Source organism: Symphalangus syndactylus, chromosome 2 (genome assembly GCF_028878055.3).
Source record: "Symphalangus syndactylus isolate Jambi chromosome 2, NHGRI_mSymSyn1-v2.1_pri, whole genome shotgun sequence".
In the NCBI taxonomy this organism is placed as follows: Eukaryota; Metazoa; Chordata; class Mammalia; order Primates; family Hylobatidae; genus Symphalangus; species Symphalangus syndactylus.
The window spans coordinates 33,482,564-33,504,543 of NC_072424.2; the positions used below are offsets into that span (position 1 = coordinate 33,482,564).

Here is a 21,980-nt window from a genome sequence, read left to right on the forward strand (position 1 = left end):
AGCTGCCTGTGCTCAAGAGATGGAGGCTGGGGTCTGAATGAGCTGAAATGAGTCCTAGCTTTTCATGTATCTCTTCCTGTATCTTAAATGTGAAACAAGCAGATAAAAGAGGCAGGTAGAAAGGAAGGTGAAGTGACCAGAGATTGACTGGTACCATCCATATGTGAGACTGCAGCTGGGGGAAATATAATTGCTTCATAAAGCTTTATCATTGTAAACAGGCAAGGATGGCCATAGATGGCTTGGTGTGCAGCATGAACTGTGGCTCAGGAAGCTACTTACCTGTTCCCTCATAGGTCCTCTTCAACCCACCTCCACCAACCTATCTCCATTCATTCTTTTCCAGATTATAACTTACAGCCTTGCACATACCACTTCTCATGATTCTAGGAACTTGTAAGTTTCTTCTCTCTATCCAGAATGCTCAGATAATTTCCTACTAATCCCTAGTACCAAATCAAACATTCTGTTTCTGAGATGGTTCCCCTAACTTGCTTAGGTCATTAGTCACAATCTCATTTATGATTCAACACAATATATTCTCAACTCCATTAAAGTCCTTGTCAAAGTGTGCTAGCAACATGCTAATACTTGTCCATCATTTGAATTGTCCATCATTCAAATACAAGTCTAGAAGCTCCTTGATGGTAAGGATGATATCACATTCACCTGCGTTTCCTCATTGCCCAGTATATATAGATTTTAAGTAAATGTTGATTGGGTAAAAGTATAAGTAAGCGAATGAATAAATGAATGAATGAGAAAAGCAGGAATTGCTATAGAACTAGAAGTCAGGAACTATGCCTCCTAGCTTTTATTAACCAAAAATATTAATTTTAGTATTTTTAATATGAACATATTTTTCAACGTACACACAGTGAGTTTTTGGCATAGAGTTCTGTAAGTTTGAATAGATATATAGACTTATGTAACCACCACCACAATCAGGTTACAGAACAATGACATCATCCTAAAAAATATTTCATGCAGCTTTTCATGTCAAATACTTTCCCCACTCTGGAAACCACCAGTAAATTCTCTATCTATATAGTTTGTCTTTCCCATAAGATCACATAAATGGAATAATACAGCATGTAACCTTTTGAGATTAGCTTATTTCACTCAACATAACACCTTTAAAATTCATGTGTTGTTTCAAATGTGAGTAATACTGAGTAGTATCCTATTTTGTAGATGTGCCACAGCTTAATACATTCACTCATTCAAAGATATTTGTTTCCAGTTTTTGGTGATTATTAATAAATCTCTACAGACATTTGTGTACAGGTTTTAATGTGAATATAAACTTTTCATTTTTCTAGGCTAAATATATAGCAGAAGTGGGATTGCTGGGTTATAAGATGTGTATAACTTTATAACAAACTACCAAAATATGTTTTCAGAGTAGCTGTACCATTTTGCATTCCCACCAGCAATGTATGAGAGTTCTATTGCTTTACTTGTGTGCCAGCACTTGATATTGTCATTTTTGTTTATTTTGGTGATAACAATAGATATATAGTGATATATCACTATGGTTTTAATTTGCATTTCCCTAATGTCTAATAATGTTGAGCACTGTTTCATGTGTTTATTTGTAATCTTTATATTTTCTTTGCTAAATGATCTGTTCAAACTTTTTTTTAATGAGCTGTTTTTTATTGCTATGTTTTAAGCATTCTTTATATGTTCTGGCTACAAGTCCTTTGTTGGATATTGATTTGCATGTATTTTCTCCCAGTGTTTTAACAGTATCTTTTGAATAGCAAAAGTTGTAAATTTTGATGAAGCTTAATTTATCAATTATTTATTTTATCAATTTTGCTGTTAGTGTAATTTTAAAAAACTCTGTCCATCCCAAGGTCATAAAAATTTTCCCTTATGTTTTCTTCTAAAAGTTTTATAATTCTATGTTTTATATTTAGATCTATGATCTATTTGGAGTTAAATTTTTATAAGTTGTGAATCATTGTATAAGTTGTGAATCATAGGTTGAAGTTAATTTTCCCCCAGATGACTGCCCAATTGATCCAACACCATTGATTGAAAATAATATCCTTTCTACACCGAAGGTGTTATATCCTGCAACCTTGCTCAACTCACATATTAGTTCTAGGAGATTTTCTCATGGATACCTTGGGATTTTCTACATAGGCAATCATGTCAATGTAAATAACAAGTTTTATTTTCTTCTTTGCAATCTATATGATTGTATTTCATTTTTCTTGCTTTATTGCACTGCCTAGGACTTTCAGCATAATGTTGAATAAAAGCGTTAAGAGTAAATATTCCTGCCATTTTACTGCTCTTCGGGGAGAAAGCATTCAGTATCTCATCATCAAGATGACATTAATTTTAGGTCTTTTGTAGATGTCCTTTATCAGAAGTTTCCTGCCCACTAGTCCATTGGGAGGTTTTTGTTCTAACTTGCTTTTTTGTTTGTTTGTTTATTTGTTTGTTTTTTCCTATCACCAATTAGCTATGTGAATCTGGGCAAATTTGAGTTAAACTACCATGTCAGGAAAAACAGTAAATAAAACATTTTTGTATTGTTGATGATGCTCAAATGATGGTAGAGATGTGTGAGTGTGTGAATGCACAAGTGTGAGGCAGCACTCACTACATACCACAAAAGGCATTATGCATTTTGTTAGGGTATGTAAATAAAACATGCCCAGATTAAGGCAGTTTTGCTATGTGCACTTTCTAAATAAAGTTGAGTTAGGACAATTTACTAGATTGAAAAAACATTACTTTAGCTATTAAAAATTGATTTTAAAAACCCTAGAATTCCAGTGGAGGATTTATAATGAAAAAATAAAATAAAATAAAAAACCTAGAAGATGGAACAGAACTAATATATTCTATACTTTAACCTAAGTACAGCACATGACATTTATCCCTGTTATATTTCTGCCTGCCTTTATTCAATTATTGAATTCTGGCAATAGGCCAGAAGCTGTTCTATGTGTTTTGCATTTGTAATCTCATAAAATTTCACGGAAGTCCTGCACCATAGGCCTCATCCCAATTTGGACCAGAATTCTTGAACTTTCATAAAATAAATTTTAGCTTAATGTAAGAAACTACATTTTTTTTAAAGAAGCTGTCCAGCATCAGAAAATAATGTGTCTTAAGCCTGAGCTCACAAAGCCTGAGAATGTACTGTCAGAGGTTTGGGAGAAGGGATTCCTACACCAGGTCAGAACTCAGACCATCCTCCAACTCTGAAATACTATGACCATGACAGATCACAAGTATGGCTTAAACAGGTTGACTTAGGAGGCAAAGCCCACGCAAGAGTTGTCCTGAAAACTGGCCTGTGGGTCATTTTCTGAGACTAGCTATTTGCTGTCCTCCTCCTGTCCTTCTATGCTCCCTGAAACCCCTACATCTCATTCTTCTCCCAGTTTCTTTCTCAGCCATAAGAATCGGATAATATAATTTTGAATCCAGGCTCTACCACCCTTATGATCAGTAATTTAAGTGTGTGACAGTATCTTCTTAAATTCCCAATAGCTCTTCAGTTAAAAAATACATTAAAAAGAGTGTAGGTCATCCCTGGCTGTCTCACCGATTTACATCTATTTAAGGATCAAATGAGATGAAAAGGAAGGAAGGAGGAAAGGAGGGAGGAAGGGAAGGAAGGAGGGAGGGAGGGAGGAATGAAGGAAGGAAGGAAGCAAGGAAGGAAGGAAGGAGAGAGGGAGGGAGGGAAGGAAGGAGGGAAGGAAGGAAGGAGGGATGAAGGAAGGAGGAAGGGAAGGGAAGGGAGGGGAAGGGGTAAGGAAAGGAAGGAGGGAAGGAGGGAGGGAGAGAAACAGGGAGGGAGGGCAGGAGGGAGGGAGGAGTACAGAGTGGCAGAAATATAGTAACAAATTCTGATTACCTTCTAACTCTTTTAAAAATAAAAATAAATCATATAAAACATATTCCCCCAAATGCATGTTTCTGGTATGCATCTATGGTTGGCTTCCAACAGTAGATTTCTCCTGCAGAAAGCACATGCAGTTTTACTTAACAAACTCTGAACGATACCACAATGCCAACAGCCAGGTCAAAACAGAATCGCCTTCCATTTATACAACATTTTTGAGTTTCTCTAATATTCATCTTCTATTTGATTAACCTATAATCCTGGGAGGTGCTCCGGGCAAGGATGAGTATTCTCAGGTCACAGAGGAAGTTACAGCCCAGAGAGGTTAAGGAGTTTTTCCTGGTCTCAAGGCTAGAGGGTAACAGAGCCGAGGACCCCAACTCACAGGCAGGTGCTTGTTCTGCTGCACTTCTGCCTCACCACTATTAGATTATTTGGCTCTGTTCTCTCTCAATCTAAGATATGCTAATTATATTTTTATATATTTTTGTTTAAGCTGATTTTATTTTTCCTGGATGGAGAAGAGCCCTATAAGTATAAACAACTCTGAGAAGAATAAAATGCTTAAATTGTTACAAAATGATGTTTTTTCAGTCCAATTTTGTGTAAGAAGTACACAGCTGCACAAGGTACATAGTGGGTCATGTGTTTAAAATCTTGCAATTTCACTGATAGAAGAGTCCCTTGTTTGTAGGGACAGTATAGAACTTGCTCGTCACTTTCTCTCTCTCTAGGGCTTAAAATTATGTCTGACACTTAGCAGTCCATCCCTAAATATCTCGAATGGATGAATAAACACTTTTGCAAATAATGCCCCATTACATTTTTTGGTAAGATTGCCTATATAAAGGGTTCATACTTTGAAGCAGGCAGCCCCTGCAATTCGCCATGTGAATGTAAAATACCACGACGAGTTATGGACATTCCTCTTCAGATTACTCTGAAGATGCCAAAGAAATTACAAACAGGAGCCTCAAAATTCATCGCATTAATTCATATCCCCAGAAAATTCATTCCCAAGAGTTTGTTTCAATGAAAAGTCTCCCTTAGGAAAGGACTTCTCACCCTTACTCTGGGAAGTAAGGATGGATATGGCTGTAATGCAGCTCAGAGCTTTTCATCTTCCCAAGATATTAAAATGCAAACTGGGGGAGAACAGAGACCTGCAGGCAGATCTCCCTGGGCCTAGCCCGGCTGTAGCAGAACTCACATCCATCCGTGGTCCGCACCTCCATGTGCACCAGGTCCGCCTCCTTATCCAATCCGGACACCGACCTGAGAAAGGAAGGGAGAGACAGAAGCTCAGTGACAACACCAATAGCAGACGGCAAAGTGGGACGCACTCAGGGCCAACTGCTACTCAGAAATCCACTTTCTCAAAGAGGACCATCCTGCAGTATGGAAACCAGCAGAATGTGGCCACTGGCAGTCCCCACAATGTGGCTGCTCCTAGGAACTGTCACCTGTGAGGGTCACAAGACGTGAGTACTGAATGGTCAAGGAGTCAATGATTCAAAGAAGACGGAGAAGAATACAGAGTGCATAGTCACGCTGGTCTACACCTTGCTCCTGGCCTTCTCCATCTTTCACCTTCCCAGAAGTTCTCCCTTCCCCAGTGTCTTCCATCTATCTCCTCTGTCTTAACTTTCTTGACTCCTTCCACCACTTCCTCCTCCTCTGCCCTCCCACTTTACCTGCCTGTTCTACCGGATGGGGAAGACAGTATTGCCTCAGTTTGGGCTGTTTGCTTCAAGATACTCCTTCCTTCCTGAGTTTAATCCTAGGTATCCTTCCTTATTCCTGCTTTGAAAATAACGGAAGTTTGGCAATAGACATTCAAAATCTGGACTGACAAAGACAAAATTCTCCTGATGAGCAAGGTGGAAAACCTTAAAGGTCTCTCTGGCCAACACCTAGAAGATGGAGGCCTGAGAATCCCTACAAATAATCCTCGTGGACCTCCAACCTTCCACACATAAAGCCCAGTCAGCTGTCTCCTAAATTAGAGACCTAGGCCAGAGTAAGGCCCAGAAAGTCCACTGAAAAGAGCTGACACACACGTTAAAAACTCATTTGCTAAAGATCACACAATCCACTCTCTCTGGCAAGCTCTTACTTATAGTCTAATGACTCAGAGTTTATACGCTATTCTAAGATTTGTATTCTGGTTTTCCAGTCTTCAGTAGGGAAGCAGCAGCAAGTTAGAAAAGGAAAGTAGAATTGAAAATGGTGAGAACCAAGAGCTGATACTTGGATAGCAAGAGAAATGGAAAACTTATGAAAAACAGACCTAAGAACTCAAAACCCAATCTTCCATGCCACAAATCCCTACACTTCTCAATAGCCCTGGGGGCATTACTGTAACACAGCACAGTTCAGTGCTGACATCTATGTTGCAGGGCTGAAGGCACAGAAGAAAAGAAACAGGGGCTGATGGCATCCAGGATACTCTGTTTAAGAAATTAAGGCTACAAGTGGTATGTTTTAGAAAAACTAAAATGATTTTTATTGTTTAAAATAAAATTATTACTTCGGCTGCAAGTGGTATGTTTTAGAAAAACTAAAATGATTTTTATTGGTTAAAATAAAATTATTACTTCTTGAAAGGTCGAAATTTAGTTATCTGAAAGTTCATTTATGTAAAATACTTCTTTCCCCAAAGAGGTTGAATAAATGAGGCTTTACTCTAATGGGTTATTTTTCCCAATGATCATTGACATTCTATCGTTTCCTTTTTCTTTACCTCATTTGATCCTAACAGCAAACCCCTAAGGTAAGGAAAGCAGGCATCATTAGTCATATTTGACTGAAGGAGAAATTCAGGCACAGAAAAAAATGGATGTCTGCCTAAGGCCACACAGGGACTAGGCCAAAATTAGAAAGACTTCCTGACTTCCAGCAGGAAGAGCTCCAACGTCCTTATCCACTCATCTCCCTGCCCCTCTCCTTCCCTGGTGAACTCTCATTCCTCTTTCCAAGCTCACTGGGCCTTGCCCCTCCAGCAGTCCTTCCTTCCCTAGTATCACTGCAGAGCCCTTTCCCTGCTCCCAAAGCATCCTTATCCCAGTGGTTCTCAGACTTTACTGCTAATGACAGCCCTGGGAGGTAACTCTGAAATATACAGATGCCTGTGTCTTCTTCACCAGACCAATGAAATAAAAACTTTTACAGATGGGACAAAGGCATCAGTATTTTTTAAAGGTCGCAGGTGATTTCCATGTGCAGCCATGTTTGAGGACCACTGCTTTGCACGGCACAATCAAATCATGTATGCAATTGCTAATTCATTTCTGTGTCTTCTCTATTTGGATATAAATTTTAAAGTAGGATCCTGTCTTATTTATTTTTGAACCATTGGGACCTATGTGTGTAGTACATATTAGGTGATACTGAAGTGTTTACTGAATTAATAAACAACCTGATCTACCTGTGATAATGCCAAAATTTCAATGTAAAACACTTGAGGACAGACACGCAGAGGACTGAGGGCACCACAAGGGACTATATGGATACTTTATTTGGTCTGAAGCCACCCTGTTTCTTTCTTTTTTTTTTTTTTCAGAAGAGAAATGTCTCATTTTATTAACCCAATGTATCCCAAACGTATCTGAGCACTGTAATATTTTTTAAATTTTTACTTCAAGTTCTGAGATACATGTGCAGAATGTGCAGGTTTGTTACGTAGGTATACCTGACTTCAAACTATACTACAAGGCTATAGTAACCAAACAACATGCTACTGGTACCAAAACAGATATATAGACCAAAGGAACAGAAAAGAGGCCTCAGAAATAACACCACACATCTACAACCATCTGATCTTCAACAAACCTGACAAAAACAAGCAATGGGGAAAGAATTCCCTATTTAATAAATGGTGCTGGGAAAACAGGCTAGCCTGTAACATGCAGAAAACAGAAACTGAACCCCTTCCTTACACCTTATACAAAAATTAACTCAAGATGGATTAAAGACTTAAACATAAAACCTAAAACCATAAAAACCCTAGAAGAAAGTCTAGGCAATACTATTCAGGACATAGGCATGGGCAAAGGCTTCATGACTAAAACACCAAAAGCAATTGCAACAAAAGCCCAAATTGACAAATGGGATCTAATTAACCTAAAGAGCTTCTACGCAGCAAAAGAAACTATCATCAGAGTGAACAGGCAACCTACAGGAGAGAAATTCTGCAATCTATCCATCTGACAAAGGTCTAATGTCAAGAATCTACAAGCAACTCCGTTTCTTTATGTCATGCTGGTATTCTCAGGATTAGAAGTTTCTCAGTTGTTATTCTTCCATTCTCTCCCTATGGTCACTGGCAGAGTAGCATTCAGAGAATTGGCACCATACTGACGAAGCCTGATTGTGGTCAATAAATGCTATGCTCTATTAACAAAGAAAGAAAAGTCTCTGCCTCCTGGGAGCTTAAAATAAGGCAACCAAACCAATAAAACATGCAAAGAAACTCTTCCCTTATCAGGAAGGCTTACTTCCTTCCATCTAGTTAAAATCTCACACATCTTTCAAGGTTGAAAGCAAGAATCAAGTCCTCCTGGAAGCCTTCCCTGGTCATGCCAGCTCACACTGATCTCTCTCCTTCACACTTCTAGAGAACCCAGAATGTAGATCACACATCCTCCAGCACTTGCATTATTAAGTTGTTCTCTTGAGTTGCTCTTGGCTCATTAGAGTGGACACCTGTGGTTTGGGTCTGCTCAGTACCCTTTCCTGTCATCCTTTATGGAGCTGTCTACCTGACCCCAGCTATGTGCTTTTGGCCAGGCTGGTCAATCACAGCAGCCCATCCCTCTGAAGACCTGGAATGTCACATGATCCAGTAGGGTCATGAGACATCTTGGCTATGGTGATCAGGTGATCATAACTTAGAAGACATCCTCAAGATTTCTCTTACTGAAGCTGTTAGGAAAGAATTGTCTCTCAAATTTTGTCACCAGGAGAAATATTCCTTGCCTGATAGGAGTATCAAGTCTATAAAAATGATGTACATATACAGACAGATAAAAAAATTGACAATGTGACAGAGAAATAGAGAGAGAGGTGGTAATATGAAGACAATAGCCAAAAGACAGAGAGAAACAGAAACAAACAGAGATAGAGAAAGAAACAGAGAGAGACAGGGACAGTTCATGCACATGTGTGCAGCTTCACATACATTCACCACCCTCCCCCCCCACCCCCACACACATATATCTAGAGAATCAGAGAGTCAGAGGTTCACACAAACAGGGAAATGCACTAAGAGACAGACCACTAGACACAGCTAAAGGTCCTTAAATCTGAATCCATTTCTTAGTTCCATCTCAGGTTTGCAGTTTCTTGATACATACAAGCCCATAGGGTGCCTTTGTTTGTGAAGGTGTGTGTATATTTATTTGCTTAAGCTATCAATTACAAATAGAATGATTTTTATAAATATATGCAACTCACCAGACAGTAAACTTCCTAAGGCCAGAGACCCTAATTATCTTTCTTCAATATTTCTCCTGAGCTCCAGCACTGCTCAGGATTAGGCTCCCCTTTGGATGAAATGATACGGGTAAGAGATTTGTACTTCAAAACTGCTCTGTCCCTAGGTCCACAGGGGAGGAAATTAAGCTGCTCAGCTGGCCAGAGGTATAGTAAAATAACTTGGATGCTGAGGGTAAGAAGAACATTCTTCACCACAATCTGAGCTGTGGCCTGAGGCCCTCCTCCAGCCCACAGAGGGAAGCCACCACCCACCTTCTGCCATGTTGATGGCGTTAGCCTAGGGCTTTTCAACGTTGGCACTGTTGATATTTTGAGCTGGATAATTCTCTGTTGTGGAAGATGTCCTACTCATTGCAGAATATTTAGCAGCATCCCTGGCCTCTACCAGATGCAGTAACACTCCCGCACAGTTGTGGCAACCAAAAATGTCTCTAGGGACTGCTAAATATCACCTGGTGGGGATGGGTGGCAGAATCACACCCAGTTAAGAAGCACTGCCTTGGCCGGGCGCGGTGGCTCATGCCTGTAATCCCAGCCCTTTGGGAGGCCAAGGCAGGCGGATCACGAGGTCAGGAGATCGAGACCATCCTGGCTAACATGGTGAAACCCTGTCTCCATTAAAAAAATACAAAAACAGCCAGGCATGGTGGCGGGTGCCTGTAGTCCCAGCTACTCGGGAGGCTGAGGCAGGAGAATGGCATGAACCCGGGAGGCGGAGCTTGTAGTGAGCCAAGATGGCGCCACTGCACTTCAGCCTGGGCAACAGAGTGAGACTCCGTCTCAAAAAAAAAAAGAAGAAGCACTGCCTTAGCTGGACACGCTTAATTGCTGCTTGCACTCGGCGCCTCCCCTGGTAACAAGGCAGCACAAATAGGCATTCAAGAACCGCACTTCCTCACCTAACACAAACTGCTGAGAAGCCCATGAACTTATTGTTATTTAGAGCCATAACAACTCATCAGGAAACTATCTGACATTCATTGGGTGTAAGCAATCAGATCCCTCATCTTAAAGTCCCAAGTCTCCACTTCTAGAAACTCAGTGCAAGGAAAGTACACACAAATACACCAAGCAAAGAAATACATGATGCAAACATTCAGAGTTTTCTTCTTTAAGGAAAAGTGGAAATCATAAGGGATAAACTTGCGGAAATGTTTGGGAAAGTATATATAATAATGGTGATAAATGCTAATGGGTATTGAGACCATTCCTGTGTCAGGCATTGTGTTCGGTATTTACAAGCATTATATTCATTAATCCTCAAAATGAACTTTTAAGGAAGGTATCATTTATCTAATTTCCCTCTTCAGTAAACTGAGAATATCACATAATAACAATTCATTGATATTGAGAGTATACTATGTGTTAGCCATATTTAAAATATAAATGTTGATTTCATTTAATCCTCGCATCAACTCTGTGAGTTAGGAATGATTTTTTCTCTACTTAAAAAGGCACAATTAGTCATTAAGAGCTTAAACAACTTGCCCAAAGACATGTAGCCACGAGGCAACAAAACTCAGACTCAAACCAGGCAGGTGGCTTTGAGCCATAAGCTTAACTTCTGTAAGCTGCCTCTCCTAGCTGGTGAGAAGAATGGGATTTGCGCCCATCCATCTCTCCTAGAGTAAGAATCATAAACATCATGCCTCATTGCCTCCCTTTCTCCAACATGTAAGTCCCTTTAAAGCAGCATTTAGGAAATACAAATGCATTCTGTATACATTTTCAATATTGCAGAAAATTTTGGTTCTAGACTACATGAACTGGGAGTCACTCATATTGAAGATAATTGGTAAGAAGGAAAAGTTGAGAATAGAAAAAGGAGATTGAGCCAATGGTAGAGGAGTAGTGACTGAAGATTTTTGCAAAGAAACCTTAAGAAGGATTAAACATGGCTGAAGAAAAGAAAACTTGGGGCTTGGGCTTCACTTTTTTGAGGTCTGTGATGATAGAATGAGGTGAGGCATGTGTAAGAGGGGCCGTGACATTGCCACAGGTATTAGGGAGGGTAGGAGAGTCATGCCTGCTCAGATATGCCAAGCAGGTTAATAATTGCCCCTGGCACCTCTTCCCTCTCAAGCATCCAAGTTCCTTCACATTCCTAGGACCAAATTTAGGCCAGGATAGACCAGAAGGCCATGAGCAGTATTCAGTGCAGAACTAGCCTCAGGACACATAAAGCTCCCTGTGCTTAATGTCTGCAAAAGAGTAAAGATGAATTTTCAAGCATCCTATTAAAACTGCCCGAAAAAAAAAAAAAAAAAACTCCTAGAAAGTTTCTAGAAAGCATCAGATAGTAAAGATAAATTGTTTCAGTATATATTATTATTGCTAATGTAAACAAATAATCAATAATGCCTTTATTTCAGTATGCTGTATTCCTACTTTTAATTAAATGACTATAAATTTTATAGGACAAAATAAAGATGTGAAGATCAGGTATGAATTTATGAAAATCCTATGAACATTTAAAAAGTTCACAGGCTGGGTGTGGTGGCTCACACCTGTAATCCCAGCACTTTGGGAGCACTTTGGGAGGTGGGCGGATCATGAGGTCAGGAGTTTGAGACCAGCCTGACCAACACGGTGAAACCCTGCCTCTACTAAAAATACAAAATTAGCTGGGCGTGGTGGCGTGCACATGTAATCCCAGCTACTCGGGAGGCTGAGGCAGGAGAATCACTTGAACCTGGGAGGCAGGGGTTGCAGTGAGCCAAGATCACACCATTGCACTCCAGCCTGGGTGACAGGGTGAGACTCTGTCTAAAAATAAATAAATAATTTTAAAAAATTACTCAATCATGAATTCTACCATAGGGATTTTCTGAAGACTAACATTCATGACTGGGGAAAAACTAATGTTTTCCAGTAGATTTTTCCAGTCTTCTTCAAGAAGGGAACTAGGATCAGGCCCTCTGTGTAAACTCTTCATCACATGTATGCAAATAATGATTTTTAGTTTCCACATCTATAAAATGGAAGTTCATAATACCTACTTCATAGAGTTAGAATAATTAAAATGAGCTAAGTAGTAATCCCTGAGAACAGTGTCTGACACATAGAATGCAGTCTTTACATTTTAGCTATGACAATATTATTTTCTATTTGAAGGACAGAATAAACTAATATACTTTCCTGCCTGTCTTCTTTCCCCAACCCCCCACTGATACTTCTACATTTGTTAAATAACTAGTAATGGTAGTGTTTTTCAACGCACTAGATATAAGAAGTCCCCGCTACTAAGAAGTTCAGTTTAGGCACCTTCTCCCTCTCTAGATTGAGTGTACATCACAAATCCTTGGAGCCAACTCTTCACAAGGCTACTGTAACAATCTGGTCTCCTCCCCAGTGGAGAAATCTTTGTACTGGGTTGCAATTACCTTTATTCCCCCCTATTAGACACAATGCTTGACCTCACAGGCTTTTACTGGATAGTGTATCAATTGATCCTATTACAGCACTTGGCACATGGTAGATCATCAGTAAATATTTGTTGAATGAATGGTTATAACACTTTCATTCTGTTAGATAAACTTCATAAGCATGGTGTTTGCATCTCAAAGACAAACCATCTTACGGCAAAAAGAGATCTCACTTTCCTGCCTGTGTCCCATGTCATGTTTATCTTGTAGATTGTTCGCCTTCCTGAGGGTATTGTCATTAATTGGATAACAATTAATGAGCTCAATAACAGCATAAGAATCATCTGAAAATCTCCATAATTGGGAGCCCTTCTAAATTCTGACCAAAGACCAAGAAAGGACGCAGGGAACAAAAGGAAATAGGAAGCCACAGCCAAAACTCCAGGGAAGAAATGCAATCAGCTCCTAGAACCACACACTCACAGGTGCTACTAATAGAAATGCCAGAAAAGGTCAAGTGGCTTCAAACTTATTTTTAGCAACTTAACCCTTTGTGCAAACAGTCTCCAAATCCTACCATATAAAATAGGTCAGACAGGAACTTCTTGGGAACCACAACCGCTCACCCAGCCATGACAGTCCTCAAGAAAGCTGGATGCTACAACCTTAGAAACATCACAATCCTGTCCAACCCCATTCATGCCATAGACCAGAAACCAAGTCTTTGCAAAGACACAGCTAGAGCTTGTGTCAGTGGCCCTAGAATCCAACTTGGAACATTAGTACCAGCCTCTTCATAACACACTTAGCTCTCGGTCTTGGAAGGGAGTGGCAGGACCAAGATCCTTTGTGTTTTTCTTCTTTGTGAGTATTATTTCCAGGGCAAAAACTTTCCCAGGAATTAAAAACACTGAATATTGGGGTATGCATCAGGGAAACATTGAGGGTAAAATACTGATAAGGTCAAAGTATGAATGCTTTATAAACTGATTAGCTAGATTTTAAATTTAAAAATGATAATTTTATTAATATTATTTTAACTGACAGATCATAGTTGTATACATTTATGGGGTACAATGTGAAGTTTTGATATACTGTATGTATATGATGTAGAATGATTAAGTCAAGTTAATTAACATATCCATTACCTCATTTATTTATCATTTTTTGTGGTAAATAAATTTGAAATATACTTTATAATTTTGAAATATACAATACACCATTTATTGACTAGGGAGTCCTTTTCCCATTGCTTGTTTTTGTCAGCTTTGTTGAAGATCAGATAGTTGTAGATGTGTGGCCTCATTTCCATGCTCTCTATTCTGTTTCATTGGTCTATGTCTGTTTTTGTACCAGTACCATGCTGTTTTGGTGCTGGGATAACTGGCTAGCCAAATGCAGAAGATTGAAACTGGAACCCTTCCTTATACCATATACAAAAATCAACTCAAGATGGATTAAAGACTTAAATGTAAAACCCAAAACTATAAAAAAAAAAAATCCTGGAAGACAACCTAGGAAATATAATTCTGGACATAGGAACTGGAAGATTTCACAATGAAGATGCCAAAAGCAATTGCAACAAAAGCAGAAAATGACAAATGGAATATAATTAAACTAAAGAGCTTCTGCAGAGCAAAAGATCTATCAATAGAATAAACAGACAACCTACAGAATGGAGAAAATATTTGCAAACTATGCATCTGACAAAAGTCCAACATCTATAAGGAACTTAAATTTACAAGAAAAAAAAAAACATTAAAAAGTGGGCAAAAGACATGAACATACTTTTCAAAAGAAGATACATATGTGGCCACCAAGCATATGAAAAACAGCTCAACATCATTGATCATTAGAGAAATGCAAATCAGAACCACTGTGAGATACCATCTCATGCCAGTCAGAATGATGATTATTAAAAAGTCAAAAAATAACAGATGCTGGTGAGATTGAGGTGAAAAGAGAATACCTATGCACTGTTGGTATGAGTGTAAATTAGTTCAACTGTTGCGGGAAGTAGTGCGGTGATTCCTCAAAGAGCTAGAAACAGAACTACCTTTTGACCCAGTAATCCAATTTGTGAGTATATACCCAAAGGAATATAAATCATTCTCTCATAAAGACACATGCACGTGAATGCTCATTGCAGCACTATTCACAATAGCAAAGATATGGAATCAACCTAAATGCTCATCAATGGAATACTGGATAAAGAAAATATGGTACATATACACCATGGTACACCATGCAGCCATAAAAAAGAATAAGATCAGGTCTTTGCAAGAACATAGATGGAGCTAGAGGCCATTCTTCTTAGCAAACTAATGCAAGAACAGAAAAACAAATGCCACACGTTCTCACTTCTAAGTGGGAGCTAAATGACACAAAGAGAGGAACAACAAATACTGGGGCCTACCAGAGGGTGGAGAGTGGGAGGAAGGAGAGGAGCAGAAAATATAACTATAGGGTACTAGGCTTAGTATCTGAGTGACAAATTAATCTGTACATTAAACCCCCATGACATGAGTTTACCTATAAAACAACCCTGCACGTGTACCCCTGAACCAAACATAAAAGTTTAAAAAAATAAAGGCACACTGAGACCAATTAAAAAAGAAATATACATTACTATTGACTATCATCACCCTGCTGTATCTCAAGCTATTTCTCCAATTCACATCACGAACTTTCTCCTTCTTTATGTCTTTGTTCAAGCTGCCTTTCCACCTGAAATACTCATTCTAGTCCACTCTACATATTCCCTGCTTATGGCCCAGCTCAATATTTAGCTTCTATGAAAGCTCATGACCCGGGCTGAATATTAGAATCACTTGAGGAACTTTCCAAAAATATTAAATACCAATGCATAGAAATTCTGGAGTAATTGGTCTGAAGCAATAGTCCTCTCATTCTGATTCTGATTGTAGCAGCTAGCATCAGAATCTTCTGGTGGGCTTGTTGGAACACGGATGCTGGGCTCCCCCCTCAGAGTTTCTGATTCTGGAGGTCTGGGTGGGGCCCAAGAATTTTAAGAAATACATAGATGACATGATGATGATGGTCAAGATTCACACTTGGAGAATCACTAACCATGAGTCAAGTCCAAGAATCAATAGCTTTTAGATGCTCTTGGGTGATAGGAATGTGAAGTCAGAGCTGAGAATCATTTATTAGAGCCCAATATAAAATCTCAGACTGTAACAGGTGCTCCTTTCCACAGATCACTAATGCAGCTCAGAGCATAAATTCCAGAGCCAGACCCAGGGTTAGAGTCTTGGCTCCATCACTCACTCACTGGGGGATTCTAGGCAATTTGCTTAACTTTTCTAGGCCTCAAATTTTTTTCATCGGCACAATGGGGAGGTAATAATGGCACCCTTGTCATTGTTTTTATGAGAACTAATTGATTAAATGTATGTAAAACATTTGGAAGAAAGGCACATGTTAACACTTAGCAGTATGTAACACTTAGTATGATAGTGCTCAAAATATCGTAAGTGCAACTAATATTTATAGAACACCTTTAACGTACCAAGAATTTTCCTATTAATTTAGATATATTATCTCAATCTTTAAACAAACTTTGAGATAGTAATATAATCTTTTTTTTTCTTTTTTTTCAGATGAGGAAATGGAGATTTTGAAATTTCCAGTTGCGTAACTATTGACACAGAGTGAGAAAGAGAGATGGAATCTGGATTCAAGCACAGTCTTATCTCACTCCACCTTCAGTGATTTGTACAACTGATTTTTATCTCCTTCTTGATTTCATTCTTCTTAAAGACAGGCTCTAGATCTGACTAAATTGCATTTTCTTCTAGTGCCTAGCACCGTGCCTCCCTGTGCATTTCTTAAATATCTGTTAAGTAGATGAATAAATACATGAATGGGAACAATAACCCCAGCGGTATGTTTAGGATAAATGTTGAAAAGAGTCCCATAATATGGTGAAACAGATTTCATTCATTTAATTAATCTCCAGGCAATTAACTGAATAAAGTCTTCATTTTATATTATTATGCTGCTATTTTCACCATTTATCCTCAAAGCAGTATTGGAGCTGTCAAACACAGTCATCTGTGATTTGCTTGACAAATATGATCATCCTGTGAAAACGCTGGGGCAGCAAGAACTCAGGGATCTCATCCAGCTCAAATGAACACGGCTCCTCTCGTGGGCACTTTGGAAGCTTTCCTCCCAAATTATAAATATTCCCCCTGCCTCTGTCAACTGCTCCCTAGCCCCAGATTCACAGATTTTTAGGTGCAGACACTGACACCCACGTCTGTACTATGAGGTCCTGCCTCTTGTCAACAGCTGAGTAGATCAGGCTACACCCACACACCAAGCTGCATCAAAGAAATTCTTTTCCCAGACGTTGGGATTGGTTTATGAGGCCATAACATGAGACTTGGAGCAATTAGTCTTGGATATCTTAAGCTGGTCTTCCAGATAGAAGAGAGAAGCAGAGACAAGAGACAAAAAGAGAACACTCTATGAGGTCCTAGGATAGGGTTCTTCCTAAAGTCTAACTATATGTATTTATTACTTGGATCCTAATACCACCCCTGTGTGTGTGTGTTTGTGCGTGTGTGTGTGTGTGTGTGTGTGTGTTTAATTAAGTCAGTTTCGTGCAACCAGAGAGTCATTACCGATACACCCCCTAGGAAGTTGCTCAGAATATGCACAACCTTAATGAAACCTGGATAGCAATTGCCCCTTCATCCTTCTGGTTTCCCCAGCAAATTAAAAAGTTCCCTGACTAGATTAGTGTTCTTCAAACCATAGGGTTGGGACTTAGCGGGTCATGAAATACACTTAGTGAATCACAACACAAATAATGTTTCATAAAATAGAAGAGACTGGAATAGAAAATATTAGAGTGCATCTCATCTGGTAGACTAAGTACTTTTCATGTAACTTTTGCTTAAGTTATAAAAACACATAAGTTTATATTGGGTCACAAATATGACACAATTTCTACTAGGAAAGAAGGAAGGGAGGAAAACTATATGGTCTAATTTAATCTGATATCTTTATACATTCTATATGGCTGGAACCAAATGCAGCAGCCACATGAAATATTTTCAGAGCACAGCATATGCATGTCAAGAGGCCAATCCCCATGGGTAGAGAAATTCAACTTGACTAAAGAATCTCAGTGAACTGTAGCCATCACCATGTCATATGCTGGCAGTAGCCATTTTAAATGGAGATTTGGTCCCTGGGATTTTATGACTGTGTTAAAGTAGTGAAAATCCACGAAAATTTACCTAAAGACAGCCAAACAACTGCTCTACTAGGAATAGGACAAACAGTCCCTTGGCAAATACTTACTGAATACGTACTGTGTGGAAGCACTCTGGGAACTGTTACACAGCCTACCATATGGCCCATTTGTTTACAGCATATAGGTGAGTTACAGCCTAGCATAGCTCCAATGAACAGTTCCACAAAGGGTTGGGGCTTCAAAAGTGGGTATAAAAGAGAGGAACATCTACATGAGGCACAAATCATCTTGCTGGCCCACCAGTTGGCCCTGTGTCTCCTAAAGCAAGTACTTCCCGAGGGCTGCCTGCACCTAGCATGGAGTCCAGTGATGATGTGAAGGTCAGGAGGCCAGGGTGGATGGTGGGGTTGGTAAAGTGGAGAGTATGCAATTTGAGAGAGAAACAGGTTTACAAAGGCATAGAGACGACTTAAAGGAAAACAATTAGGAATGAACAAAAATCTCACCGCCCTGCAATTCTCAATCTCAAGCTTAGGATAACAGAGTACTTGTGGAGATTTCACTTACACACTGGGCATCATTTCTAACTCACATGTATTTTTAGACAGAAGTTTGTCTCTTCTATAGTCCAGTGGTTCAGAGAGGGGCTTTGGTATCATAGGTCCTAGATTCTAATCTCAACTCTACATTTATTAATTGTGTTACCTTGGGCAAGTTATAGTTTAACCTCTCTGAACCTTCAAATTGATATAACAATCAAAAATCTTCCTGATTTGGTCTTGGAAATGATGAAATGAAATGATGCATGCACACATTAATGAACATGTACACCAGGTTCCAAGCACTTTATGGAACATACAGAGACACACAGGCACACATGTGCACACACACTCATTTCCACACTTCCTGATTATGTAGAAAGTGACTAATAAAAACTTGTGTTGGAACGTAATAGAAAAAGCACTGGACTGGGATAAACACCTTGATTCTGACCACGGTCACACTGACCAGCTGTGTAGTTTTGACTAAGTTATTGATCTCTTTGGGTACAGTCTCTTCCTCTGCAAATTGAAGAGGTTGTTGGGGCTGGGAGCTTTAAGGAGACTAGGGATCCCTTCCCTCTGTGGTCTCTGGTGTTCAGTGCCTCCACAGCTCAGGAGGAAGGGGGCATTATGATTTTCCCCTCTGCACTGACAGCTGTTACACTTTTGATTGTTAGAAAGCCTCCTGTTCTGCTCCACCCGTTCTCGTCCGCTTCTTTATAGGGAAACTAATGAAGCGAGTGTATTAAAAGGAAAAGGAACTTCCTGCTGATGAGGTCCCCAAGGTGTCACTCCCCATCAGCAAGGACCACACCCATTAGGAGAGGGCTTCTGTGAACATCCCTGTGCTGCCAGAACCCCCCCGCACCTACCCCTAAGCAGGGACCAGAGGATGGAACAGGGAGGGCACGGGCAGATGAAGGAGCTGCTGGGATCAATGCATGGGAGCTCCCAGTACTTGGTATTTCACAGAGCATGTTCACATTATCTAATGTTAATAGCCTTCATCTTAGGAGGTAGACATCATTGCTCCCATTCCATAGATGAGCAAACTCAGAAAGCTGCGTCACTTAAGATCCTAAGCCAGGTGAAGGCAGAGCTGGGACTCACCCTGGGCTCTGCTGACTGAGTCAGTGCTCTCCTTTCAGTAATGCCGGCTTTCCATGCTACCTCTCAGATGAGCCACCATGCCACATGTAATTAGATGCAAGATTATGTGGTACTGACTGGAAGTGCTGGAGGAATTCAGGGAGTTAATTATAAAAAGGCAAAGGGCATTAAGGAGACAGCTTGGGAGGATGGGAGGATGTTTTGTGGAAGTTCTAGAGAAGAAAGAAAAAGGAACCAGGTGTATTTATAGGCTAATAATGTGCAGAAAGGGGAAAAATGGGCTGCCTCGGGCAATTTTCATCAAGTTAATGGATGTTGCCAATTACTGTGGTAACATTTTTAATTGTATCTCAGCTCTGAAGAGAATAAAATCAGAATTTCCTAGTCTTCGCCTCGGGACTGCTAGGGGCATGCATTTTGGTACATGATATCGGCGTAGACAGACCTGACCAGAGTCTACACTGACAGCCCACTTCCTGGGAAAGCCTTCCTTACAGCTATCCCAGACTCACACTGAGGTTGGAATCAATGGTAGAAAATGGGCATCTGCTTTACGGGTTCATAGTATAAGTGGGAAGACAACAGGGAAGAGGTTGTAACCATATAGGGACCCCCAGGAAGAAGACAATAATCATAGTAGCCCCAAGGGTAATGTAATGATAGCTAGAGATTTGCGCACTATCTTATGAGAGACATGTTCCTGCGATAACATAATGCTCTGTATGTGTTATCTCACTGAATTCATGATTTGAATAGTGCCTGCCTCCCCTCTAGACTACACGTTTCTTGAAGGGAGGAATCTTGGCTGTTGTGCCTACCATGATAACTTCACCTCCTAGCACAAAACTGGCACTCAATTATATTGTTGAACAAATTATCGAAACTCCGACAAGGAATGTACTATGTTTGTCTGCATTTTATCAATGAGAGACTAGAGACTCAGATGAGCTAAGGGACTTGTCTAAGTCACCGCAGCTGATAAATGACAGCTCCCAATTCAAACACAGCTCACACGGACTTGGCTCCACAGCACATCTGGTGATGCACCGTGCAGACTTGTCTGGACAAGACAAAAAGAGAGGAAAGAAAATGCCTGGCACGTATGAATGAGCTACTCTGTGGCAGGCACCTTATTTCTTTATATCATTTAATGTTAAGAAGTAACCTATAAAGTATGTATTTCCCACAAGTTGAAAATGTGAAAAATGAGGTCCTTACTGAAGGAGAGTTTAAGTAATTTTCCCAAGATTCCTCTGGCAGCAGAGAAAAAGTGGGAGGATTGAAATGATTCCACAACCTAACTTCAGGATACTTCCCTTTACTTCATGGCTTCTCGGAGAGTTACACACACACACAGATCAAACTGCATCCTGAAATCACAAAACACTGAGGGAAAGAAAATAAACGTCTAGGGACCTTTATTTTCAAACAAATCCTTTAGGGACCACCTGGGAACAAACTGTGACACGAGTAATTCTTTTCTGATGCCACACCCTCACCCAGTCCGAGGTACCAGCTCCCCTGGCAGAACTCTTCCCTCTGATCTCTACATCCAGTGGCTCCATGCTTCTCACCCCCATGCCTCCCATGCTCATGCCTCCGCTCCCTGCCCCAGAACTGAAGATAGTTCCCCACTTAGGCCTGCCCTTGCTGCCTAACATTCTGTGCTCTAAAATCAACTACCAGTAGCCTCATGGAAAGGCCCAAGCCCACAGCCAAAAACAGCCCAAGGAAAGAAATGGAATAAATGAAAAGATCTTCCGCAACAAGCAAGGGCATCTTGGGTGGGGCTGCAGAGCACACCAGCATTAACCAGTTAGACCCTCTACGTGTATACCAGACTGAACACCCTGTGGCCAGCGTCATTCTCTAAGCAGGAGAAACATAGGTGAAATAACCCCTTTGCCTAGGCCTGGAAGGGGTCACAATCTAAGTGAACATAGGTATCCAAATCCCCCCAAGATCTCCGCACCTGGAACCTGCACATAGAGCTCATGCCACAAGTCCAGTCTTCCTGGTTTAGAAAGCTAAACCTGGCTGATCTGAACAACAGCCAGCTCCAGTTAATCATCACTGGTCCTTTCCTGTTTCTTCCTCAGTGTCACCTTGTTCAGTGCATTTTATTATGAGGTAGTAACACCATATAGTAGGGTAAAGTATAGGGTAATAGCCTATACTTTAAATATAGGCTTACACACAAGGCTATTTAATCTACCACCTCACCACCAAAAAAAAAAAGTCTACACAGAAAGAATTGGGTTTAAATCCTGGCCCCACTACCCTATAGCTATATGACCTTGACATGCTTCCAACATCTCTGGGCCTCAGAATCCTTGTCTCTGAAGAGGGAATAACAGCAA

At 40.1% G+C, this 21,980-nt stretch overlaps 1 protein-coding gene across 1 annotated transcript in view; it reads right to left on the reverse strand.

Annotated features, from left to right (window-relative positions):
- SORCS3 (sortilin related VPS10 domain containing receptor 3) overlaps nucleotides 1–21,980 on the reverse strand; it is a 639,289-nt gene that overhangs the window by 177,099 nt on the left and 440,210 nt on the right. Inside the window, exon 6 of the mRNA XM_055249892.2 lies at nucleotides 5,088–5,152. Within this exon, the coding sequence (XP_055105867.2) occupies nucleotides 5,088–5,152 (65 nt within the window). The remainder of the gene's footprint in view (nucleotides 1–5,087; nucleotides 5,153–21,980) is intronic.